Source organism: Callorhinus ursinus, unplaced genomic scaffold (assembly GCF_003265705.2).
Source record: "Callorhinus ursinus isolate GAN/ISIS: 27379988/994484 unplaced genomic scaffold, GSC_fseal_2.0 scaffold6, whole genome shotgun sequence".
In the NCBI taxonomy this organism is placed as follows: Eukaryota; Metazoa; Chordata; class Mammalia; order Carnivora; family Otariidae; genus Callorhinus; species Callorhinus ursinus.
The window spans coordinates 8962121-8989027 of record NW_027397068.1 but is presented as its reverse complement, the minus strand read 5'-3'; the positions used below and the strand labels follow the sequence as shown (position 1 = coordinate 8989027).

The 26907-nt window shown below is 38.8% G+C and overlaps 1 protein-coding gene across 5 annotated transcripts; it reads left to right on the top strand.

Annotated features, from left to right (window-relative positions):
* The first annotated feature begins 71 nt into the window (after positions 1–71).
* Positions 72–26907, top strand: CGA (glycoprotein hormones, alpha polypeptide). Of its 5 annotated transcripts, none has more exons than XM_073893483.1 (4): positions 72–453; positions 24651–24757; positions 25944–26128; positions 26570–26907. In XM_073893483.1, exons 1-4 carry the CDS (start codon positions 383–385, stop codon positions 26645–26647), a joined length of 441 nt encoding a protein of 146 aa, XP_073749584.1. In that variant the 5' UTR covers positions 72–382; the 3' UTR covers positions 26648–26907. The 5 variants fall into 5 exon arrangements, with proteins under 5 accessions (XP_073749584.1, XP_073749585.1, XP_025715833.1 ...); XM_073893484.1 differs by lacking the exon at positions 72–453 and adding an exon at positions 2803–2947; XM_025860048.2 differs by lacking the exon at positions 72–453 and adding an exon at positions 9543–9661.

Sequence of the window (26907 nt, the reverse complement as noted above, 5' to 3'; positions counted from 1 at the left end):
CAAGAAGCGCTGCAGTTCAGAGAAGGAGGAAAGTGTGACTTGAAGAATCTCTTTGAAAGTGAGCAGTGAGAGTGGGGAGGCAGGATTTGTGCTGGGTCATGGCGGACAGGGGGGAGTTAAATATGTGGAGAGGAGAGGAGTTGGCACCTGGGCAGAACTGGAAGATCTGAAAATGTACACTGGTGGGAATGAACGCTCAAGCTGGCTGGCTCTGAAGCAGGTTGTTGACTTAGGCGTATTGAGGAATCAACTTAAAAAGCAGATTGGGATCAATTGGAGAGGGTCTTTTCATTGACAAGGACCTTGCATTTTTGATTAGGACATAGTGGGATGAGGTTGGTATCTTTAGAAGCCTCATCTGGCAAGAAGGGAGAGTGACCAGATGCACCAAGACCAGTCAGAGGGCTGCCTGGTGAGAAGAAATAAAAGCCTGAACTGTATCACCGCGGTGAGGTAAGAAAGAATGGTATATGAGGGAAATGGAAAATCACTACTGAAGGGCAGGGGTTGGGGGGGGGATGGCGTAACCGGGTGATGGGCATGAAGGAGGCACGTGATGTGATGAGCACTGGGTGTTATACGCAACTGATGAATCATTGAACACTACATCAAAAACTAATGATGTACTGTATGTTGGGTAATTGAATTTAAATTTAAAAAAAAGAAAATCACTACTGTCATCATTGCACAACTGCTGCCCCCATAAATACCACAAAAACATGGCATTGCAAGAGAGTAGCATGGATTTGGTAAAACAGGTAAAGGAAGTAGTCAAGAATGATTCTGAGCTTTAGAGGTTCAGTGACTAGGAAGATGACATCATCAACAGGCAAGATGGTGCTCTTCTGGGGAGAGAGGGAAGCAGGCTGCAGTGCTGGATATATTGACTTTGAGGTGGAAGCTGGAGATGCATGTGAAAAGGTCAGGATTTCACGGCCTGCAACCCCTTGCTTTGAATGTTATGTCCTCGTGATGTTGAGTGTTGTAATATTGTCGCTTTCTTGCTCACACCATACTGTCATACTTCCATACCTTTTCTCTTGTGTTACCTCTGAAGAAATGTCCTTCCTACCTTTATGTTTATTATTTTTTAAAGTCAGGTTTAGTGATGTATAATCTACATACAATAAAATCCCATCTTTTCTAAGATGTCTGATTTGAGTATCTACAAAGATGTACAGTCATGTAAACACCACTAGACTCACGATATAGAAATTTTTGTGTGTCTTTGGAGTCAATCCCTTCACTCCATCCCCCAAATGCTAATCTGATGTCTGTCCCTATAGTTTTGCCTTTTCCAGAATGTCCTATAAATGGAATCATACTTTGTATAGCCTTTTGTGTCTGGCTTCTTTCCTTCGCAAAATGATTTTGAGTTTCACTCATGTGTTGCATGTATCAGTAGTTCATGTCTTCTTATTGCTTAATAGCTTCCCTATTTATGGGTGTGCCATACTTTATCTATACATTCACTACTTGAAGAACAACTGAATTATTTTTAGTTTTTGGCTATTATGCTTAAAGCGACTATAAATTTTCACATACAGGTCTTTGCATGGACATATGTTTTAATTTCTCTTAAATAAATACCTAGGAGAGAGATTGCTGGATCATATATAAATATATGTTATGTATTTAACTTCATAAGAAACTGTCGCTAAACTGTTTTCTAAAGTGATCATACCATTTGCATTCCCACTAACAATGTATGAGAGTTCCAATTACTCTGTATCCCCACAGGCTGTGACTGTTTTGGGTGTCTTCTTTTTTTCTCTCTCTCTTTCTCTGTCTCTCTCGGGAAAGCCAGCTACCCTTTGTCAGCAGCCCCAAGGAGACATCTACGTGGTAATGGTAACCACCCCGTCCCTGCCCAGCAGCCATTGAGGAATGGAGGCTTGCCAGCAGCCACATGAATGAGTTTACAAGTGGATTCTTTCCCCCTGTCTAAGCCTTGAGATGACTGAACCTTGCGATGATTGTAGCCCCATCTGATAGCTTGGCTGTAATCTCATGAAAGACCCTGATTCAAAACCATCCACCTAAGAGGCTCCCAGAATTCTGACCCCGAGAAACTACATAAGATAATATATGTTTTAAGCTGCTAAGTTTGGGGTGATTGGTTACACAGCAATATATAGTACACTGAAATAAGACACTGGCATGAAGCTCAACAATGAGGCCAAGTGTGGAATAGAGATTTCATGGCAAATCATGAGAGAAGACTAGTTCTGTATGGATTTTGCTTGAGGTCAGAGCTTCCAACCCTAGTTCTGGGACTATATCCAGACTATATCGCGAAGGATACAAGTAAATTTCAAAATAAAATTAATTTTATTTAATTTAAAAAAATTTATTTATTTATTTGAGAGAGAGAGAAAGTGAGAGAGAGCACGAGCGGGGTGGGGACGGGCACAGGGAGAGGGAGAGAGAAAGAAGCAGACTCCCCGCTGAGCCGGGAGCCCGATGCGGGGCTCGATCCCAGGACCCTGAGATCATGACCTGAGCCGAAGGCAGATGCTTAACGGGCTGAGCCACCCAGGTGCCCCCCAACAAAATTTATTAAAAAAAATACAGTATTTTGGGGGTTAAGGAGAGGGGGCCACGTAGTCAGATAAAGATTGTGTTGTCTCAGTTCTTTGAATTCTAGGTGTCAATCTCCACGCTGGTTTTTTCCATCCCTTTATCAACAGTTCTAATGCTCTATTTTATGGCATTCTATTCTTTTGACAATTTTCAGGTATATACAAATTCTTTACGTCCCACTCCCCCTTCTTCTCTTTATTCTTTTTCCCCTTGGAATCCAGCTCTAGTGTTTCAGAGAGTGACCCAAGTTAAAACAGCTCCCACGGAACCTGATCAGGTATAGAGAAGGATGAAGTGGGGGAAATCTTTACCTCTATTTCCCAACTGGTCCGCAAATCCCAGAGAGTACATTTATCCTGAAGATGTGAGTATGGGAAACATATGGGTGTGGAGAAGGGCTGGTGGGTTATGGCTGATGCATAATGTCTCAACAAGGCTGGCAAAATAGGGGGGCACCTTTGTGGGAGGCAGAATCCCCTAGTGAATGATGACTGGGACTCACATCAGCCCAAATGAGTGTGTGACAGCAATTAGAGGCTGAGAGTAGACAGAATCCTTCCATCCTCCAATTCAGTTTGAGCTCCAAGGTGGTTGAGTATGTGGGGAGAGGGATATCAAGGTAATGTTTGTGACAGGATCTCTTTTTTCCTTAAATGTATTTTTTTTTTTTTTTTTTGAACAGCAGCCAAGATTTTAGGCCAGGACAAGCAGCTCTGCTGGTTCCTCCTTGTTGTAGGAACAATGGGATTTCTGTTACCCACACAAAAACCTTGTCTAAAGGAAATCTCCTTTACTTAATAAAAGTGGCTCCGATTCCCTCCCACCAGGTTCTTCACTGGCTCTAAAGCTGCACAGGGCTGTTTATACAGCCACGGAAGGAATACAGACAGGTTTCTAAACGTAGCACCCTTATTTCTCATGGCAAAGTAGCTAAGCCCTTTAGGACAGGGATGCCTTAGGCAGACCCACATGACATCTAATTACCCAAGCTGTCCCCTGCAAAATTGGGGTAGGAAGTTCTGTTCTGTTGGGCTTCATTTGTCCCTCCCATGCTGCACTATAAATATAACTGAACTCTCTATCAGTACCATTGGTTTGGGGCAAAACTCACTTCTGTGAAGCTTTTCGCTGAGAGCCCATCCTTGAAAGCTTTCTGTGATGGGAGTGGGAGGAGATCTGTGCAAAGCGAAAGAAATGGGAAAATGTTAAACAAATTACTTTTCACCTGTGAGATTGTCCTCCCTTTTCTCCACAGCCTTATTTGCCTAGTCTATTGACATTTCAGACTAGAGGAAGATTACGCATAATTGTACCCGCCGTTTCTTTATCTTTCGGAGGGTTCAAGTGACAGAGGTTGTTAGCCTGAGAAACAGGATGTTTGCATTATTGATTAGGCTATGCTGTTTTGACTGAAATAGTAGAGAATATTCTTGGCTGCTTTGCATGTGTCAAGTCGGTCTGCTTCTTGTCCATCAATTCTGGGGAGATTTCGTGGCTGCCGCATGTGTTAGACATCACGTCTCACGTTATTCTTTCAGCCTGTCAGTCACCCTACCTGCTGTGCTGATTAAAAACCTTATCTCAACCCAAAAACTGTCTGGTGCTGTTTTTGTGTCTGTGACCATGGGGTAGTTGTTAGGCGCTTTGGGTGATCTTTCTCGTAGATTCCCACTGCTGCGTGTCTCAGCTGTTTGTATAGAGTGGAGGCTCACATATGACTTTACCATTTTCAAATGATTTTACCATTTTCATTTTAGTTGTACTATAGGGGCAGCTGAAGATGAAAACAAACCATTTTGTTCCTTGACTACATTTCTGGCTTATGAAACCAGGCTGTAAAGTCATGGTTTTCAAGCTTTGGTACACAAAATGCAAATTTCTCGGTTCAACTGACGGAGATTTGGATGCAGTAGGTCTCAGATGGGACCCAGGAATCAGATCTTAAACAGCCTGAAAATTCTGGTTATCAATGAAAAATGGGACATACGGCAAGAAATGTAGCCCCATAGCATCAAAGAGTCGAATGGAGGTTAGGAAATCAAGATTCTGTCTTAGTAGCTTCATGACAAGTCGATGAGGATGTTGAGGGAAAATCCCAATACCTCAATTTATAGCAAGCAGATTGTTAGCAACTTAAGGATATGACTTACATCTAGTTTCTCTTTGGTTGTTAATGTACTCTGTACACTTGGTAGATAGTCACTAAATAATGAGATCTACTACTCAATTACCTTAACAAATTTAAGACATCTATTATCATTTACAGAACAATTTTTATTGATATGAGTCACAATAGAGAACTCAAAACTAGACCCCAAATATTTGAGAATTCAGTAGCATTTCAAATTAGTCCAGAAAAATAAAGGATTGGTTATTTCCTACATGGTATTAGAACAACTGATTTGGCATTTAGATTTAAAAAGAAGCTGGATTTCTACTTCACTCTTTAGTCCCAAAAAAGTTATAGGTGAATTAAAGATCTAAACTGAAAATAAATAATGCAGTACACATTCTAGAGTAAAAAACGAAGGCTTCTTTTTAGTATCTTGGCATTACATAAAACCAACAAGTCTAAATGTTTAAGATAGATATCTTTGCCTACATAAACTATTGTATGATAAAAATATCATCGGGGCGCCTGGGTGGCTCAGTCGGTTAAGTGGCTGCCTTCGGCTCAGGTCATGATCCCGGGGTCTTGGGATCGAGCCCCGCATCGGGCTCCCTGAGCAGCCAGGAGCCTGCTTCTCCCTCTCCCTCTGCCTGCTGCTCCCCCTGCTTGTGCTCTCTCTCTCTCACTCTCTCTCTCTCTGTGTCAAATAAATAAATAAAATCTTTAAAAAATATCATAAAGGAGTCAAAACTCAAGCTTAAAATTAAAGATGGAATTAGCAACTTGAGAAAGATTTTTGAACAGGCAGTTTTCATAGAAAAATAACCCATAAATAAACTGTAATTTATGAAATGACGTTTAACCCTGCTCAAAATTACATAGATGCAAATGAAAATAAGATTATTTTTCATCTATTTCATAAAAACTAACATATTTTATAACATTGGCTTTGAGGAACGGTGAAGAGCACTTGAGCAACCTCTATACAAGTTTAAAACACTCATATTCTTTGATCCAATTGCACTTCTAAAAATGTATTCTAGAACTATAATTGTACATGCAACCAGAACAAGGATGATATTTATAGCATTGTTTGTAATAGTTAAAAACTGGAAATGATGCAAATGATCATTAACAGAGGGCTGGTTAAATAATTTATAGTCCATAATACTTTGTGCTATTTAAAAAGTATGGTTAGATCTGCATATCTGGATGTGGAAAAAAACCACCAAAATACATCATTAAGTTTAAAAAGAAGAAAGGGGTTCCTGGCTGGCTCTGTCCGAAGAGCATGTGACTCATGATCTTTAGGGTTATGAGTTTGAGCCCCACATTGGGTGTAGAGATTACTTAAAATAAATAAGTTAAGTAAAGAAACTTTAAAAAAATAGAAATAAGTCAGGGTACTAAACAATGTGTATATTTCTATATAGTTGAAGGGGTTCAAGTATAGGCCCCCTGTAGAATGTGCCACTTTGGCATGGGGATTATTTTGAGCTAAAGACACTTGAGACCCTGTGGGCTCAAGAGAAACTTTGTCCCTCCCTTAACCACATAGAAGAATCTAAATTGGGAGTCTTTCCCAGAATAAGGGTTATTCACAGAGACAAATTTTACCTGAGTGGCCCATCTATATGGTAGGGCAAACATCTAATTACTAAATATCTGCTCTTCTTATCACCCCGTAAAGTGCATTCCTCTCCTCTCAAGACCCAGGCCCCTCTCTCTGAAGTCCCAGACCACTATCGCCCAGACCCCTTTAATCTCCTTTTCCTTAGTTCAGAATGACATATATACTTCATTTTGCCTGTCTTTGGAGTTTCCATGTCTATGTGGATTCCCTGTATGTATGCCTATTTAATTTGATTTTCTCCCGTTAATCTGTCTCATGTTAATTTGGTTCTTAGTCCAGCTAAAAGAATCTTTGAAGGACAGGAATTCTTGTTCCCTGACACAGTAAAACCTCAGAAAATGTGTCTATATATGTAGAAAATGTCGGAAAACATTAAGAAATTGTTAAAAATGGATTAACTTTGGGAATGGGAGGGAAGATTTTGGGGTAGAAGGAAGACTTATTTTTCATTATACATACTCTTGGATTGCTTGAAAATTTAAAATCTTGTCATGTATTATTAAAATTACTGAAGAATAAACTACTCGAGAAAGCAAGCGTTTAACATGCCTCAGCTGTTCTGATTATAGCATAATGTTTGTGATAATCATACTCAATTAGAAAGATCAAATTATGTTTAATAAAACAAATCAATTAAGCATATGAAACATTTACAAAGGTGGTTATTTAAAAAATATTCAGTGTGTTGGGGTGCCTGGGTGGCTCAGTGGGTTAAGCGGCTGCCTTCGGCTCAGGTCATGATCCCAGAGTCCCGGGATCGAGTCCCGCATCGGGCTCCCTGCTTGGCAGGGAGTCTGCCTCTCCCTCTGACCTACCCCCGTCTTGTGCTCGCTCTCTCACTCTCAAATAAAAAAATAAAATAAAATCTAAAAAAAAATAAAAATAAAAAAAATTCAGTGTGTAGATGATGAAACTTCATTAGGAAAAATTCATTCATTTAACCTAGCATGTATGAAATTCACTGTGTCATACTGCTGGGCAAAGATGTTCCTGACACACTCTCCATAGCATGATATGCTCTCAGGACCTTGCCTAGGAAAAGTGACTAGTGGGCCTGTCATCCCAGGGTCTTCAGCCAGTCTACCTTCTTGGAAAGGGGCACTCCAAATTTTAGCATCTGAGGAGTAACTATACATGAATGAGGAGTGGTTTGACTCTCTCACCCACCAGCCCTACCAGTTATCCAAGAGGAGAATGGCCGGGTATGGGACAGAACTGTTAATAATACAGGAAAGCAACTACATAAAACAATGAGACTTAAAAACATATTTTCGCTACCGGTACTTTACCTGGTTGTAATTGAAGATTGTTATTTCTCCATTAACTAAAAATTCATTTCCCCAGTTATAATTAAAAGTAATATATGCTCCAAAAAAAGTAATATATGCTCATTTTTGAAAGTATGGAGAACCATAGTTTATACTGTATTAACAGGAAGAAATGCCTCTAAATGGTGAGCACAAATTCAGTTTCCTCCAACTTTTGCGTTCTGTTTATCATGTTAAAGAGAATTTGGATGGGGAATGGGAATTATGTATAATTTACTTATATATACATAGGATAAATTCAGAAACATAAAAACTAAAAATATCACTCCTTTCTTTTTTTTTTGTTTCAAGCTTTTATTTAATTCTAGTTAGTTAACATATAACGTAGTACTGGTTTCAGGTGCAGAATGTAGTGATTCAAATGTCACTCCTGAATAGGGAAATCGGGAGTCTGGGGAGAAGGAGAGGTCACAGGCAGAAGGGACTGTTTCGACAACTCCTCTGTCTAATTTATTTATTTTGCCACATCATGTTTAAAAAAAAAATACAAAAGCACTGTAAACTTTAAAAATACTATAAGAACTTTCATATGAATCCCTAATATTCCTCATTCTTATACAGAAACACGAAATAAAAATGAAATCTGTTACTAAATCATAAACCAAATGAAAATAATTTAATAAGAGAACACAAGAAGCATCATATCTACTTACTCACGCAGATAAAAAAGAAAGAAGAATCAAAAGAAGGCACAAAGGAAAAGGGAGAGAATAGAGCAAAATGTCTGAATGGAGGGAAAGGAGGCCATGCAGGAGGCTAGAGAGACTTCCTTCCCCTGAAGCTATAAAGGCTCAAGATTTCCACAGGAAGTCTGCTACTTTGAAAATGTACTGTGAATCCTTCGAGATGTAAATGATAGAAATTCATGAATAACGGTGACAACAATTGTCGCCAGAAAAAGGTGAATGGATAGAGTGGATCCTAAGAGAAACCACTGGAAGGAGATAATGGAAATCTGAAAGGTGTAAGAACTGAAACAAATCAACTTATCACAGATAATAAATCACAGAACAACTTTGTTTTCTTTGGTCTGTGTCTTTATGTGAAGCAAGAGTTGCTTTTTGTATCGTACAGATCTTCTAGGCCCTCCCCTGGGGAGGTCCTTGCTAGTGTATTTCATAACCAATTCCTACAGAAATGGCACTGAGCAGAGTAGATGGAGAGAGGAACCTTGGAAGGATCACAATCTCTCGATAAAAGCCAGAGCTGAATCCTGAGGAGCTGGGTAGTTTTAGAGAGAGACATGGATTGGGAATATTGGAGTTAAGTATCCAATAGCTGGCAAGTTGTAACATGTATTCTGTTGTTGTTGTTTAGGAGGAAACTGAGCTTTACCAATGTGAAATTAAAAAAAGGAAGAAAGGCACAATATTGAGAACTAATCAGTCCTCAGAACCATCTCATACTTTCTCTATGCATCCTTATCACAAATCCAAATACATAGTAATGGGTTAGAAAAATCTAAATAGGTATGTGTTTTATTTTTCTGTTTCCCACTAGAATAATGTAAGTCTGGTAATGTTCTGTATCTATTATCTGAAATTTACAGTTCCTCTCCTGTTTTAAGTAAACATCAGGTACTTAGCTAATTAAATGTAATGCTCATAGAGTCTTGTTTATAGGAAAGTGTCAACTTTCAGGATGTTGTGTGTAAGTCTTGATAAAATTAAAATGAGTGTACTCTCTTTCCATAGGCTGACCTTGCAGTCACCACCGCCTGAAAATGGCTCAAAACAAAAAATGATCTAAGGGTTGAAACAAGATAAGATCAAATTGATGTCATGGTAATTACATGAAGGACCATTCAATCATTGGGTGGAATTTACTGTTGATCCCTGGGCTTAGATGCAGGTGGGAACACGCAGTTTTTATTACTCTGCTGGTATAAAAGACAAGTGAGGACTTTATTAACTGTAGTTACTGAGAAAACACAAGGCAAAGCTAAAATCCCTCTTCAGATCCACAATCAACTGCCCTGACCACATCCTGCAAAAAGTCCGGAGGCAGGTAATATGAATGAAACAATTTCTGGGATTTTAATTGAGTGAGGAGTAAAATATTCTCTAGTAGAGGTCAGCTAGGCGTATGCCTTAATGAGGAGAGAGAACAGACATTTACACATTCTCTTTTCAGCACTCATGACTGAATTGGGTGGAAGTCTGCAAAACTGTGGTCTGTGATCACAGGCTAAGATGTTATCTAATGGAAACCAGAAACCAAATGTCTCCTGCTGAGATCTGCAAGTGCCTGTCAGTATCTAAAAATTTTCTTCAAGAAATACTGGGTGTCATTTGAAAGATATTAGTTTGAGTGGCTTACAGGGGTCAGGTGGAAGGAGGATAGACATTATATAAGTTGCTGCTATTATTTTACCATCAGTTTTTATTTATTTGTTTATTTATTTAAAGATTTTTAAATTTATTTTAGAGAGAGGGAGAGAGCATGACCTAGCGTGTGAGTGGGGGTAGGGCCAGGAGAAGGAGAGAAAGAATCTCAAGCAGACTCCCAGCTGAGTGGGGAGCCAGACTCTCCACCGCTGGATCCAAGGACCCTGAGATCATGACCTGAGCTGAAATCGAGAGTCGAACGCTTAACCGACTGAGCCACCCAGGGGCCCCAAATCAGTTTTTAAATGATGTATTGCTGTATCTTCAATCTGGCCAGTGATAAAGCAGCTCACTTGTTTAGCTGAATGACCATAGCTTCTGGTATCTTTTTTTTTTTTTTTTTAAGATTTTATTTATCCAACAGTGAGAGACACAGCGAGAGAGGGAACACAAGCAGGGGGAGTGGGAGAGGGAGAAGCAGGCTTCCGGCCAAGCAGGGAGCCCGATGCGGGGCTCGATCCCAGCACTCTGGGATCATGACCTGAGCTCAAGGCAGACGCTTAACAACTGGTCTTTTGAATAGATGTTCTCCTGTAGACTTGAATACAGTAACACTGACAATTTTCAGACAACCTTGTTTCCATTTTCTTGTTTCATAAAACACTACAAAAATAAGAGTCAGTGCTATTTTTCCAGTTATTACTGATGACTTTGTAATTTTGGACTCCCTTGACCAAATCTAGTTGAGTGTGTTCCAATGAGAGTTTCTGGAAACTTTTGCTAACCTTAGTTATATTTACATGAGCTCGAGTTGAAATGGCAGCTTACTGGGAAACTGAGACTGAAAATAAAAGTGCTCTCTTTTCCCTCTTTATCAGTGTTGAGGAACAGGATTTGGGCATATGGAAGAATTATGGGTCCCTTGGGAATACAGAAACTCCATTTAAACTTCACAGGAACTTTTATTTCCTAAGCACTTACAATCCTTTTCCCACTCAAAAATAAGATTTTTTTATGTTAGATCAGAGGAATCTTTTTAATTTTCTGACGATGTCTTTTAAATAATTACTTGACCTAACACCAAATCAATTATTTAAAATATTAGTCATCCAAATTACATTGTAATACTTTGCTACAGTCTTGAAATATTTAAAAAAAGATAAGAACAGTTACCATTTATGGAAAGCTCATGTGCTTTCCTTTCAATTTTAACTTTGGTTTTGGTTTAAGTTTCTTTTCTCTCTCTTTTTTTCTTTTTCTTCTTTTTGCAGTAATAGAGTTTATGAAATTTTGAGTCATATTTCTTACCATTTCCTGCTGAAAAGGGTAGCATGTGAACAATGCTACAAAAGCAATTGATTATGTTCCAGAACAGATTCTCGGTTTCATTGTACATTTCTTATAAATGTGGGACTCAAATTTACATGAAAACTCAAAGTAAGAGCTGAAAATAGAAATAGCAAAATTAGAAGGTAATGTGAATCTTGTTCAAAAAAAGATCAAGATAATCTGCTTTCACAAAGAGAAAATGTACAGGAATCAATTAATATTTCCATTGAGAACAGTACGACCCATAGCACCAAACTTTTATTTTTACAGATTGTGAATCCTAGAGTAGTTTGGTATCAATTTATGATCTTTGCAAATTCTGGTTTTGGTGTATAACATTTCAGCATTACCTATTGTAATGTTGCACAAAGTAATCTGGCAATTTCTTGGTTCATCAGACTCAGAGATAACATTATAAAAATGCTCTAGCATCCTTAATCTGCTGGGGTCTAAGACAAAGAGAGTGTTTAGAGGGGGCTTAGGCTGAACTGAGTGTGGAATCAGGGGCAATATTGGGAATCAAATTAGAAAAGACAATTTTTTTTTTTTAAAGATTTATTTATTTATTTGACAGAGAGAATGAGATAGAGAGAGAGAGAGCATGAGAGGGGGGAGGGTCAGAGGGAGAAGCAGACTCCCCGCTGAGCAGGAAGCCCGATGATGCGGGACTCGATCCCGGGACTCCAGGATCATGACCTGAGCCGAAGGCAGTCGCTTAACCAACTGAGCCACCCAGGCGCCCGAAAAGACCATTGTTAACAACATGATCTATATGTAAATCAATGTCCTAAAGGTAGTAATGGATTAACTAAGTACTTCTGGGCCATAGGGGTGGTACAGGTGGAAAAAGTATGATCTTAGGATCAGATTACTTTCCAAGTGCTCTTGGCAGATCCCTTTAATTTTCTGAAGTATAGTTTTCCAGTCTATGAAATAGGTGCCATAATAATGCTTTCCTCATGGAGGTGTAAAGAGAATCAAACAAAGGAATGTACGTGAAAACCAGTGTTTTCCCCCTTTCTCCCCCACTCAGACACTAGTCCTCATACTTGATCAGGTATAAAATGAACTTTTTATCCAAATGAAATAGCTTTCTTAAGGCTGTTGCGAAGAAGGTAAAGTCAGATAAATATGTAAAATAAAAAAATTACATGGACAAGTTATATTTAAGCTGACACAACATAATGTTGCTCTAAACAAAAAATGTCAGCATCTTATTTAGGGATATACCATCTGAAAAAATCATTTAAGAACTTCATTGTAAAATATAAAGATTTGAAGGCAGTATAGTGAAGTGTGGTTCAGAGCCTGGAGTTAGAATTGTAAAGAGATATTCTAAAATCTTGGCTCCATGAGCAACAAATTTTGTGACTTTGTCTGGGTTACTTTGCCTCAAGAATTTCTTTATCTGCCAAAATGAGAAGACTGCTTCACAAGACTGTCATGAGTATTGAATATATTTATGTGTTCAAGGTGCCCAAAAGAACATCTAGCACACGCAAGTGCTCCGTTAAATGTAGGAATTATTTTTAAAGCAGAGAGTTATTATTATTCCCGAAATCAGTGTTGCAGATACTGTGTAGAATGCTAACTCCAAATTTTTTTTTCACACGTTGCTACATTTCCCAAATAGAGTAACTGAATACGTGTTACATACATAACCTCCCACAGAGGAAAAGTAAGGAGAAAATAGAGAAAGGAGAGAAAGCAGAAAGGCAAGATTGGGGTCCTATATTTCAGACCCTGGAGGAAAAATTTTTGTTATGAGAGAGCAATAGATAATTGTTCCAGTGATCTATTGCTGTGCATCAAGCTACCCCAAAACTTAGTTGGTACAACAAGTTATTGTTCTGTCATGGTTCTGTAGGTGGCCCCGGGCTCACCTGGGCAGTTTTTAACTCGAGTTTCTCATGTATTTGCGATCAGATAGTGGCTGGGGTTGGAGTCCTCTGGAGGCTCGACTGGACTGGTCATCTAGGATGGCTTCTTCATTTCTTACTTCTTGGACTTCTTTTCTCTCTCCATGTGGCTTGGCTTCTTATCGTAGGGTGGTCTCAAAGTAGTAGCACTTTCTATATGGCAACTGTCTTCTAGGACACAGGAAGCAAGAACTGCCAGGAGAGGGCCGGGATACAGCCAACAACTGGCCCAATGTTGCTCCTGCCATATTCTATTGGTTTCAGTGGTCAGAGGGCCTACCTCACTCAAATGGGGTACAAAAATAGACACACTGTGGGGTTCTTTTTTTTTAAGATTTATTTATTTATTTGAGAGAGAGATAGAGAGCATGAGCGGGGAGCAGCAGGCAGAGGGAGAGGGAGAAGCAGATTCCCCGCTGAGCAGGGAGCCTGATGCGGGACTCGATCCCAGGATCCTGAGATCATGACCTGAGCCAAAGGCAGATGCTCAACTGACTGAGCCACCCAGGCGCCCCTAGATACACTGTGTTTTGACGTGGAAATGGCAAAGTCATAGTACAGAAGGAATGTAGGCTGAGAGATATTTTTGTTGCCATCTTTGGGAAGTACAACCTGCCATAGAAATGAAACCTTAGGGGAAATGAACAACAAAGGAGCTTCTCTTTGAAGCTCTTCTGCTGTTTTTATCACAGAAAAACAAATCCTTATAAAATAAGGTGCCAGGGAAGAGAAATCAATAATCCTGGCCTCTCTATTGTATTATTGAAAAACTTCAAGGCAAATGAAATATGTTTTTATGCTTTAATGCTTTTAAATGGGAATGATGCTTGGTGTGTCAAAAGATTGCATAAAAATAGCTCAGATAAACATAACAAAATACAATGCACAAATCTTAAAAGTTACAAGAAACATTCTTATATTACTATAATAATGCTCCATATAAAACTTTTCTAGCTTTTAGGTATTTTACTTTTCTGAGTGCTAAATTGATACTACCCAATGTTTTATTCCTGCCAGCATTTATTACTCCAGTAATGTTAATTTTAAAAATTGGGTATCTTAAAACAACAAACATTTGACATTCTCATTTAGAACAATATTTTATGGTGCATAGAGTCTGTCTTATCAAAATTTCTAATTGATTTAGTATGCAGACAATTTAAAAAATGCTGATGTGCTAGGAAAACCAGAGGGTAATGGAAAAACCAAGATTTTGATTCCATAATTAAGTTAACATTGTAAAGTGCTTTTAAGTAACAATTAAAGTAGAAAGTATGCATCTTATTATAAGCCCCCTTAAATTTATTCAATTAATAAAAGAAACTTCTTAAAATATAGTTAAAAGAATGGTCATAAAGGGATTAAAATCATTTTCATAAATCCATAAGCCCTTCAGTTTTCTTCTAATTACTGCTTGCTTTTTCCCTTTCTTTTTAAAATAAATATTTTTTAAGATAGCTATCTTAAGGTCATCTTTTGTTTGGTGCTTCTTTATGGAAACCTCTGTTTTTTGTAAAGCATAAATTGTACAAGTTGTGCTGTATATTTCTCTTGTCCATGGGACCCCTTTTTTCCATTTTCTTTCTCCCCATTTCATCTGGAAAACAAGTTGGCTCCCTTTAAAGATTTTGTGAAAGCACTGTTGTTGTTGTTTTTGTAAAGCACTTTTTGGCATTTAATAAACCTTCTCCCTCCACAAGGCTTCCAGCTACCAGGACACAACCCACTCCCCCCCACCGCCCATTTCTTCTCCTCAGCTCTTCTACTGAAGAATTTGGCCTTCACCATGACAGGCTGTTCTGGGAGCTTTCCCTTTCCCAAAACTTCACAGTAGCCAGATCGCACCACATCAATGATAGGAGCAGCTCCAGTCCTGTTTCTGGCTGCATGTCCCCCGAGTCTGCTGACGGACTTGGTTCCACAGTTTGTCAAGGTTGACAGCTGGGCAGAAGCTCTGGTTCCTCGTTAAGTGGTCAGGCCTCATACCAATTTTTCCAAAGTAACCCGGGTATTATTTGTCGAAATTGATCCTGTGCCGCTGATGGAAGCACCAGCATGACCCTGGACGCTGGGTGCTTCCAGTGCTTGTCCAGGCGGCCTTGGCCGTGGCTCACGTGCCCCCAAAGTTTCCGGGTCTTCCTCAGTCTGGATGGCAGGTGGGCAGCCTCAGCGAAAGAGGCACAAAATGCTCTTAAGTGGCTGATGGATGGAAATCCCATCCCAAATATTGCCACTGAGCTGTGTGACTCCACTTGGCTTATTTTCCTCTGGATCCTGGGGCGCTCTGAGGCACACTGTTTGCCCACCTGTAGCTGCTTCATAAATTGTGGGGACTACTGAATCCATGAAACTCCTGCACAAATATCAAAACACTAAAATATGTATTTACTGCTGGAGAGATTCTCTTTCGGTCAAGTAGATGTTCTTTATTCTCATTTGCTTGTTGTCTCTTCTTTTTCATGTCCTCCACCCAGCAAATGCCTCAGTGTCGACAAATACTTTCATGACAGCATTCTTCACTCTCATGGTTACTTGCTTTTGTATCTGGGTCAGATAGCAAGAATCTTATTCAAGTTTGTGTCATCCGTGCTTGGCACGGTGCCTGACATGTAGCAGGTGCTTATTCAAAGTCTTCAAACCTTTCAAGTGTTCAACTTGGACCTTAAATTTTGCACTTAACAGCACTGAGCTCCCGTCAAAGTATCCCCAACTCGTCTATTTATTTACGTATTTTTATTCTATTTTAAAATTATTTTTTAAAGATTTCATTTATTTATTTGTGAGAGATAGCACGAGAGAGAGAGCAAGCACGATTTGGGGGGGGGGCCCTGAGGGAGAGGGAGAAGGAGACTCCTACAGAGCAGGGAGCTCCACGGGAGGCGAAATCCCAGGACCCTGGGATCATGACCTGAGCCAAAGGCACTTAACTGACTGAGCCACTCAGGTGCCCCCCAACTCATCTTTTTATAAGACAGAGAAAATAGTAATTATCTATATCAAAGAGTGGATGAGATGATTGGGGACAGATTGTGGGAGCATTAACCAGTCTCTCCTTGTCCCCCCAATTGCTCAGCCATCCACAGCACCACCTTTGGAAAAACTATCCGTGAATGTGTTAATGGGTCTGAAGGTCTCTGTGGTGCCTGGAAGCAATGTTTGAATGTCTAGTTGGAAGAACTGGGAACCTGGAGGATTATTGAGGCTAAGGGCTGGAGCATGGGATCATGCACGACACTCATGCTGGACCTGCGGTGCAGAACACATTACGAGAACAAGGTTGAAACCCACTTACTGCAACTAGAGTGCAGTAGTTGCCAGGGTCACTCGAAGCCCAGTTTCCTTACTACTGGCCCCAAGCTCTTTAAATTCATCCACCTGGAAACAGAGGTGGTCACTCAGCTGGTGACTCAGAGGTGAGCCTACTCTGTGGAAGTTGTGGGATGATGGATTCCAAACATTCTATTTCCCTTGTGACTTTCTTCCTTCAGATCTTTCCTCAAGGTGAGCTATGGCTAGCTTCTCTCACCAGGCAAGACGCAAAACCAACAGGCCTATCCTCTGTTTAATAAACAGTTATTGAATACCTATCTCATGCCAGGCAACGTGCCGGGGATTAAAGACTTTACTCTAAAGGTTCCCTTTCCTTAGTTACTGTTCACTGAAGGCAGCTGACTTTTCCTCTCCTTGGTAGTTAGCTGGGTTAGATGGGCTAATGAGGTGAAACCTTAGGTTAACTAACTCTCTAGAAGTCAGTTAGATTTCTACCATTTTGTTAACAAAGAACAGTGCCTCTAGTCTTAGCCAGTCATCTCAAAAGTGCGCTATGAGTCAGATGGGCTTCTGGGTGTGGAGAGTATGGATGAGTCACCCCTGCCATCACCACCTTGAGAAAACCTGAAACCCTTACTCTCTGGCGGGGGGGGGGGGGCAGGGGAGCAACGGCAGCATCCTTGCAAGTGAAGGACGGGATGTCACATTGTACCAAACACTTGTAATCTTCTTGGAGCAACCTTTTGTGTATATGTACGTTTCCGCGTATGTGTGCATACATGTGTGTACAGATCTGTACAACACTCATCTACCCATATATAAGTGTATAAAAACATATTTAATTAGCCTTGAGGTCTTTCCATACTCTGGCAGGCAGGCCAGGATTGTCGATAGACAGGCACCTAACTTTATAAGGATTTTTTTTTTAGATTTTATTTATTTATTTGAGAGAGAGAGAGAGAGAGAGAGAGAGAGCATGAGAGGGGGGAGGGTCAGAGGGAGAAGCAGACTCCCTGCTGAGCAGGAAGCCTGACATAGGACTCGATCCCAGGACCCTGGGATCATGACCTGAGCCGAAGGCAGATGTCTAACCCACTGAGCCACCCAGGCGCCCCAGGGATTTTTTCCTGTGATAAAAACAGAGCAGAGGAGCTGCAAAGAGAAGCCCCCTGGTTATTCATTGCCCCTAACTTTTAATGTGATAGCGGGCTGTATTTCCAAAGAATGCCACAAAAGTATCTTAGACTAAATTCCCTCTGTAGCATGAGAGTATGTGTGCCACATCCACATCAAAAAGTGGGGTGTCCATTTTTGTACCCCATTTGACATACAGGGTGTGTGTGTGTGTATGTATAGGATACTTGGTCTATTTGGCTAGCTAGCTTGTGTGTACTGGGAGAGAGTTTACCTATTTCGTAAATCATTAAATATATTCATTATATATAATCACAATAGATAATATTATGAAAACATGAAATAATAATATTAAATTCTGGCAATAATATTCTTTTATACTTTCAAGAATGCTCTCTTTTCCTCAGTCTTATCAAGAATTTAAATTTGTGCCCACATATAGTTTGATGTAAACTCAGAGATGAGACACCCAATTTAAACCTTGAAGCTCTTACGTAAGCTTAATGCTTTCTTTTTTTTTTTTAACATTTTATTTATTTATTTTGATGGAGAGAAAGAGATAGAGAGAGACAGCGAGAGAGGGAACACAAGCAGGAGGAGTGGGAGAGGGAGAAGCAGGCTTCCTGCTGAGCAGGGAGCCTGATGCGGGGCTCGATCCCAGGAGCTGGGACCATGACCTGAGCCGAAGGCAGACGCTTAACCACTGAGCCACCCAGGCGCCCCGGATGCTTTCTTTTAATTCTTATGACTTTTATATCTTAGCATAGAATGGCTTCTATCTGTGGCATATTTAACACTTATAGTTTCACATATTAGCCAGCTACAAATTAGGGAATTCTGTGAGAACATATGGTCTCTAATGAATTTATTATTTGAAATTATCATTTATTCTAAGTCCCCATTCAAGAGTTATCTTGTTCCTTCATGACAGTTCTACATTAGCAACTTTGGGTCGATACTATTATTGCTGTTCTAAAGTCCCAGTGCAACATAATGGCATCTACTCTGTGTAAGACTCTAGGCCGGGGATGGTGGTGGATCAGAGGGGCAGTTTCTACCCGTAGGAGGTTTTTGCAGAAATGGAGAGACCAACATGTCCATAACTGGCTAGAGTTAGGGCGATTGCGGAACTTAATCTAAGAATTCTAAGCAAAGCAGTAGGTGGATGCAATGGAGAGAATTATGTATTCTGGCTTTGGGGTTGTTTGAAATCTTCACGGGGAAGCTGGCGGCTGGGCAGCTCCTTAAAGGACTGAGGTGGATGGACTGAGATGGAGGAGAGAGGCTTTCCCGGCCAAGTTGAGAAAACATACATTCCCTCAGACTCCCACCGTTCTGATGTGGCTGGTGGAGGGAGGTCAGAGCATGTTGAGGGCACCCTGGAGATGCACCGTGGGGTCAGATGTACAGAGTCTGTGATGTCTGCAAGGCACTCACTCGGAAGGCCAAGAGAGGCTGAGGTGAGGAACTCTGGTTTAGATTGAGCATATTGTGCAAAATAGCATAAATCCCAGCTGAATGTAATTATTTTTCCTGTCCTGATATTTTTCTCCCAAATTCCAAAACAGAAGGACCTAAAGGTGATCAGAATGATAAAAATATTTATTAAAATGTTTTCAAGATTTGAAGGTTAATCCTTTTCTGCTTGATTAATCCCATTTCTTTTAAAAATAAAGATAAATTCACTTCTGTTACTGAAAGCTACAGCAATGGTGACTTCGGTTCTGCTTTTTCAATCTTCTCTTCATTTTCTCATAAAGCAGATTCTGAAATGTGCGTTGACTTCATACTCTCACATTCTGCAATCTTGTTATAAATGTTTCTCTCTGAATTAATTCTGATATAATTGTTCGCTGCATAATGCTGAATTTTCATAATATATGAGCTGCAATATCAAAGCACAAAAATGATACTGGTTTAAAAAAGGAAACCAGTTTCAATTCTGAAAATTTCCTTATGGCTTTGTATATCACTTAAGCAGTGATTCTCGGACTTTTTGGTCTCAGAAACTGTTTATGTTCTTAAAAATTGTTGAAGAGTCCAAAGAATTTTTTATGGAGTTATATTTCTCAATATTTACTGATTTAGAAATGTTAGAAAAAGTTTTAACATATGTATTCATTTTAAAACAGTAAGAATTAACCCATCACATGTTAACACAAATATACATTTATAAAAAAACGACAACTTCCAAAACAAAAAAATTAGTAAGAAAGGTGGCATGGTTTTATCTTTCTATAATTTTTTTTTGAAAAACTGGCCTAATAGAACATAGCTAGATTCCCATGTGCATCTTTACTCCATCTGTTGCAATTGCACGTCACGTAGCCTCTAGAAAATTTCTCTGAAGACTCATGAGAGACTGAGAACGAAAAAGGTGAATGGTATCTTAGAATTACTATGAAAATCATTTTTACCTCACAAACTCGCTGAAAAGTGTTGAGAGTCCCCAGATCACACCTTGAGAACCACCAACTTAGAACAATGTTTGTTCGGTGCTAATTAGGTGTGGAGATAAATAAAACCTATAATTACTTATGTATAGGTATATACGTCAGGGAGAGATAATAACATACCTTTGTTTTAGCCTTACCTATATTTATATGGTTTGTTTTTCTATATTATAAACTGTTAGTTCTGCTGACAATTTATTTCTTAAAAGATGTATAGGTTGATATAAACCTTTGGCAAAAATATGGCCTCATTCTGTCAATCTGCATGAAAAATAACCACAAATTTTGACTCATGCAATTTTAAATCTTATTTTAGAATGCCTTTTTTTAAAATAAACTTTTTGTTTTGAAAAATTATCGATTTAGAAGTTGCAAAATTATGTACAGAGAAGTCCTGGGTATACTTTAGCTAGTTTCTCCCAAAGATAATACTGTGCCTGGCTGTAGTAGGATGTGAAAACCAGGAAATTGACTTTGGTACAACCCACAGAGCTTAGTCAGATTTCACTGGTATTGTGTGTGTGTGCGTGTACGTGTGTGTGAATGTATGTGTAGTTCCATGCAATTTTATCCCATGTGTACAATAGCGTGACAAATATCACAATCAAGATTCAGAACTGTTCCATCACCATGTGGCTCTCTTTATAGCCACACTTATTCCCGCCTCAACTCCCTCCCCAGCACTAACTCCTTAAAACTGCTGATTTATTTGGCATCTCTCTAATTTTATTTTATTATATGGAGTGTTATATAAGTGTGGGATCATGCAGCATGCAACCTTCACTCAACACAATATCCTTGAGATCCATCTGCCTTGCATATGTATCAATAATGTGTTCTTTTTGTTGCCACATAGTATTCGCTGGTGTGGATGTACTATTGCTTCTATAGCTATTTATCTATTGAAAGCAGTTTGGACTGTTTCCAGTTTTTGCCTATTATAAATAAAGCTGCTCTGAACCTTTGTATACAAGGTTTGTATGGACATAATTTTCATTTCTTTGAGATAAATGACTGAGTACAACTGTTGGGTTATATGGTAAGTTTTATAAGAAACCCCCAAATGGGGTGCCTGGGTGGTTCAGTCGTTAAGTGTCTGCCTTCTGCTCGGGTCATGATCCCAGGGTCCTGGGATCCGAGTCCCACATCGGGCTCCCTGCTCAGCGGGGAGCCTGCTTCTCTCCCTCTCCCTCTCCCTCTGCCTTCTGCTTCCACTGCTTGTGCGCTCTCTCCCTCTCTCTGACAAATAAATAAATAAAAATCTTAAAAAAAAAAAGAAAGAAACTCCCAAATGATTTTTCATTTTATCTTCCCCCAACAATGTTTGAATTATCCTGTTTCTCTGCATCCATACCAGCATTTGGTATTATTATTATGTTTTGTTTTAGTTATTCTGATGGATATATACTATTTCGCTGTAGTTTTAATTTGCATGTTACTAATGGCTGATGATGTTAAATGCTTTCCTTGTACATATTTGCCATCTAGGTATCCTTTCTGCTGCAAAATACATTTTCGTCTTCTCTCTCTTTCTCTTTTTTAAAGATTTTATTTATTTATTTGAGAGAGAGAGAGAGAGAGTAGGGGGAAGGGTAGATGAGATGGAGAGAGAAAATCTCAAGCAGATTCCCTGCTGAGTGCAAAGACTGATGCGGAGCTCAATGTCATGACCCTGAGGCCATGACCTGAGTGGAAACCAAGAGTCAGTCACCTAACAGACTGAGCCACCCAAGTGCCCCTGCAACACCCATTTTCTAATTGGATTTTTTTCTGTTGAGTTTTGAGAGCTTATTGTCTATTCTAGATACTAGCCCTTTGCTGGATATGCGGCTTGCAAATATTTTCTTCAAGCCTGTGCCTTGTATTTTTATCTTCTTAACAAAGGATTAACCCATAATTTGGATGAGGTCCAATTTATTAATTTTTCTTTTATGGGTCATATTTCTGTTGTTAACTCTAAAAACTCTTAACCTAGTCCTTGGTCCCCCAATTTTTTAATAAAATTTTATAGTTTCACATTTTACATTTGTCTATAATTCATTTTCAATGATTTTCATACAAGGTATGAGGTTTACGTTCAATTTTTGTTTGTTTGCCTGTGGGTGTCCTGTTGTACTGGCAGCCATCGTTGAAAAGGTTGAATTCCTGCTAAATTGTTTTGGCATCTTTGTCAAAAGCCAGCTGGCCATATTTGTGTGGGTCTATTTCTGGGTTCTCTGTTTTGTTCTACGGGTCTATGTATCTATCCCTCTGCCAATATCACTCAGGTTTGATTACTGTTGCTGTATACTAAGTCCTAACACTGGGAATAGTGAGTCCTCCCACTTTCTTTCTTAAATTGTTTTAGCTATTCTAGATCTTTTGCCTTTCAACAATAACCTTGTTTATGTCTACAAAAGCTGTTCAGGGGTTTGGATAGGCATTTCATTCAATAAAAAGATCACGTTGTAAATAATTGACATCTTTACCATGTTGAGTCTTCCAATTCATAAACCTGATATCTCTCTCCATTTATTTAGGTTTTCTTTAATTTATTTCATAATTTTCAGCATACAAGTCCTATATATATTTTGGTAGATTTAAACTTAAGTATTTTCTCTCCTTTTTTTTTTTTTTAAAGATTTTATTTATTTATTTGACAGAGAGAGAGAGACAGCGATAGAGGGAACACAAGCAGGGGGAGTGGGAGAGGGAGAAGCAGGCTCCCCGCCGAGCAGGGAGCCCGATGCGGGGCTCGATCCCAGGACCGTGGGATCATGACCTGAGCCAAAGGCAGATGCTTAACGACTGCACCACCCAGGTGCCCCAGTATTTTATTTTCTTTGGAGCAATTGTAAATGGTATTATGTTTTAAATTTGTTTTCACATTATTGTTTTTAGTATGAGGAAATGCAATTCATTTTTGTGTGTTGATCTTATGTCATGCAATCTTGTTGAACTCACTAATTAGTTCCAGGACCTTTTCTATAGGTTCCTTTTTTTTTTTTTTTAACATATACAGATAATTTTATTTCTTCCCTTTCAATTTGTGTGCCTTTAATTTCTTTTTCTTGCCATATTGCACTGGCTAGAACTTCCAGTAGTATACTGAATAACAGGTGAGAGTGGACATCCTTGCCATGTTGCTGATCTTGGGGGGAAAACATTCGTTTTTCACCATTAAGTATGATGTCAGCTGCAGGTTTTTTGTAAATGTTCTTTATCAAGTTGAGAAAACTCTTTTGACTCTTGTTTGTGGAAACTTTTTATTATGAAAGAGTATTGAATGCTGTCAAATACTTTTCTTTGTCAACTGATATATCATATGATTTTCTTCTTCTTTATCTTATTGATATGGTAGATTACATTAAATGATTTTCAAATATTGAACCAACCTTGCATATGTGAATTATTTGCAGTTGGTCATATATAAATCTTTTTATACATTTCTGGGTTCAATTTGCTATTATTTTGTTTAGGATTTTTAAAAAAAATTTTTGCATCTAATTTCATGAGGTATACTGGTCTTTCGTTTTCTTTCTTTCGTTCATTCATTCATTCTTTCTTTCATACTGAATTGGTCTGGTTTTTGTGTCAGGGTAATCGTGGCCTTGAAAAATGAGTTGGGAACTATTCCTTCCTCCTCTATTTTCTAAAAGAGATTCTGTAAAGTTTGTGCTAATTCTCCTTTAAATGTTCTGAACTGTCTTTTTATTGGTAATTGATGCTCTGTTCATCTTATCTCTCATGGTATGAACATGAGTAATCCATAACATTTTCACTTAAAAAGTAGGAATAAAAACTTGCCCATTTTATCTTATATGAAGTTTTTGTAGGATATGTAGGGATACAATCCAATTCCCTGTCACCCCATTCTCAGGTGCGGTGAGGTCAATGCTGGATACGGTCAATCACAGCTGACCTTGGCTAGCCTGCTCTTATGCACTCAAAATGTTTAGGTAAAGCTGTATCTACAGGTATAAATAAGTCAAGAAATGCATTTAGGAAAACTTTGATAAACATTCTCTGCTGTCTACTCTTGCCACATTGCTGAGCTAGCATTTGCTGTTGCACACTGATAATGAGACTTAGAGCTCACTACCACCGGTGAATAAAAAGCAGGAAAGACATTGTCCTTACCTTCTGTTCTCCCACCTGAGAATGTAGGAATGGGAAGGATGAACTCAAATGCTTATACATTTTATATATCATATATAAGCTTATCTATTTTGCATAAGCTTATCTCTCTCTCTGTCTTCTTAGACATTATCTAGTTTAAGTTTCATGTCTTACAAATAAGCACACTGAGGCTTAGCAGAATGATATATTTAAAAAGATAATTTTTTATTAGCATCAAGTCCAATTCTATTAGTTTACACGTGAAATGGAAAGATTTGATTCCCTAGCTCTTTCCTAAGGAAAAATTGCTTTCTTATTTACATGGCTCCAGAGTGTGTTTGGAGCTGTAAGCTAAGGGGTCAAGACACTGATGACTATTATTAGTAGTAATGTTAAACCTACTAGTTGTTTTTATGACCGGTAAGCCAATTTTAGAGTAACTTTGTTTTCCTTGTCTGTTTTGCAGGAGAGCCATGGATTATTACAGAAAATATGCAGCTGTCATTCTGGCCACATTGTCTGTGTTTCTGCATATTCTCCATTCCTTTCCTGATGGAGAGTTTGCAATGCAGGGTATGTGACCAAAAGGATTTGCAGTGATAGGAAAAACACACATTCCTAGATGTACATCAATAACTCCATTAATTACATTTCCACCTCCTTTTCAGATGATATAAATCTTTGCTGCTGGATATATATCCGGGCACTTTTAGATTGTAAACATAGAGTTAAATTAGGTTCAGAAAATGTATAGTGAAAATTTATCTAACATGTCCATTTAAATAGCAGCATGTACATTTTCATCTGAACTATATTCCTTATTATTCTTTATTTGAGTTTTATAAGCAGAAAATGCTCCTTATTCAGTTAGCTCAGTTTTTTTTTTTTACATTTCTCCTAGAAGATTTGAGAAGATTTTAACATTGCCTTTGTAGATGAATTTTCACATCAGTTAACAAGTGAGAAAAACAAAACCATTTTATGCAGTACATTTGTTTTGCTGTATTGTTTGAAAAATCTCATATAGTAGCTGATATAATTCCATATGCTATGAAACTGTGAGCTACTATTGGTTATGGTTTTTCTTAGACAACTGATAATATTTTAATCCCAGTTCTCAAGTGCGGATGCTCCATCTAATATCAGGCTCTCCACTCACCAAGCTTTCCTAATTCTGAAATATTTTTCTCTGTCAATATTTGGAGTTTCCATGGGGGAAAACAATAGCATGTTCTAAAGGGGAAAATATTTTGCCTCTGGGCAAAATTCTCCTTTCAGATGAGCATGGTGTTTTCATCTGTCAAGTTTTGTGCTCCCTATAAGCATGCTGTTGGCATTGGGATAGAGAAACCATGGTTGAAGAGACAGAAACTACTACTCTTTTTTTTTTTATGTTTAATTGAGAAGCTACTACTCTTGAGATCTCCCATGCATATCTGCAAAAATTATTTCCTGTGAAAATAAGTATAATCAGTACAAATAGATACTATGAATGAAAGTTAACAGCCAAAAAGCGTTTATTATTTTTCTTCTATTTCCAATGGAAAAAGAATATTTACCATCTCATAATCAGGGAAAATTCAGTTTCTTTTTTTTAAATTTATTTTTCAATTAAAAAAAATAAACTCTATGCCCAACGTGGCACTCGATTTTACGATCCCTAGATCAAGAGTCACATGCTCCACCACCTTAGCCAGGTCTCCTGTTTCTTTTTGAGTTATTTTTGGATTATGTTACTCTTTGCCTTTTTTGGTGATAGGCTGCCCAGAATGCAAGCTAAAGGAAAACAAATACTTCTCCAAGTTGGGTGCCCCAATTTATCAATGCATGGGTTGCTGCTTCTCCAGAGCATATCCCACTCCAGCAAGGTCCAAGAAGACAATGTTGGTCCCAAAGAACATCACCTCAGAAGCCACATGCTGTGTGGCCAAAGCATTTACCAAGGTGAGAACTTAGAGGGCCCCAGAAGTTTTCTAACAGTCCAACCTGAGAAATGTCCCCAGAACATATCCATGTGGTTTAATGTCAGAGGTGTCTAATGACCCATCCTTCGCTTGACATTGGTACAGGGATTTGTCCCCTTAAATCAAAAGTAACCTTGTGGGGACAGGCTAGATTTGTTCAGAATGACAGGAACAGCTGTGGAGGCGATGAGGGGTAGGTTGGAAGAGAGTATAACATACACACACAGTGCAAACCTAATCTTTTAGAGTGAAATATTAGCTGAAATGGAGAATGTGCAAATGGAACAAGCATCTATTTAGTCCAGCTGGCTACAGACAATTTTATTTAACATTTTTCAATTTTGTCCCTCCATCCATCCATCCATCCATCCATCCATCCATCCATCCATCCATCCATTTTTTTTCCTCCCTTTCCCTTTAGGCCACAGTGATGGGAAATGCCAAAGTGGAGAACCACACGGAGTGCCACTGCAGTACTTGTTATTATCACAAATCTTAATGTTTTGCAAAGAGCATGTTGATGACTGCTGATTTCCTGGAGTGAAAAATTAATTTTTTCAGTGTTTATGGCCTTGTGAGATAAAACCCTCTTTTTCCTTACCATACTCCTTTTGGCATGCTTCGAGGATACTGCAGCTTTATTGCCTTTCTCTTTATCCTACAGTATAATCAGAAGTTTAGTTCTTTTCATTTGGAGTGAAGTACAGCATTTAGCATGACCATAAAAAGTTAGTTCCTCTGCAAATAAAGCCTTTTAAA

What these genes read in the sequence shown, in the direction of transcription:
- CGA (XM_073893483.1), top strand. Translation starts at nt 383, where the DNA reads ATGCACCAAGACCAGTCAGAGGGCTGCCTGGTGAGAAGAAATAAAAGC. An exon ending in AACTGTATCACCGCGGTGAG is followed by an intron (nt 454 to 24,650) that starts GTAAGAAAGAAT and finishes TCTGTTTTGCAG; the next exon opens with GAGAGCCATGGATTATTACA. An exon ending in TGGAGAGTTTGCAATGCAGG is followed by an intron (nt 24,758 to 25,943) that starts GTATGTGACCAA and finishes TTTTGGTGATAG; the next exon opens with GCTGCCCAGAATGCAAGCTA.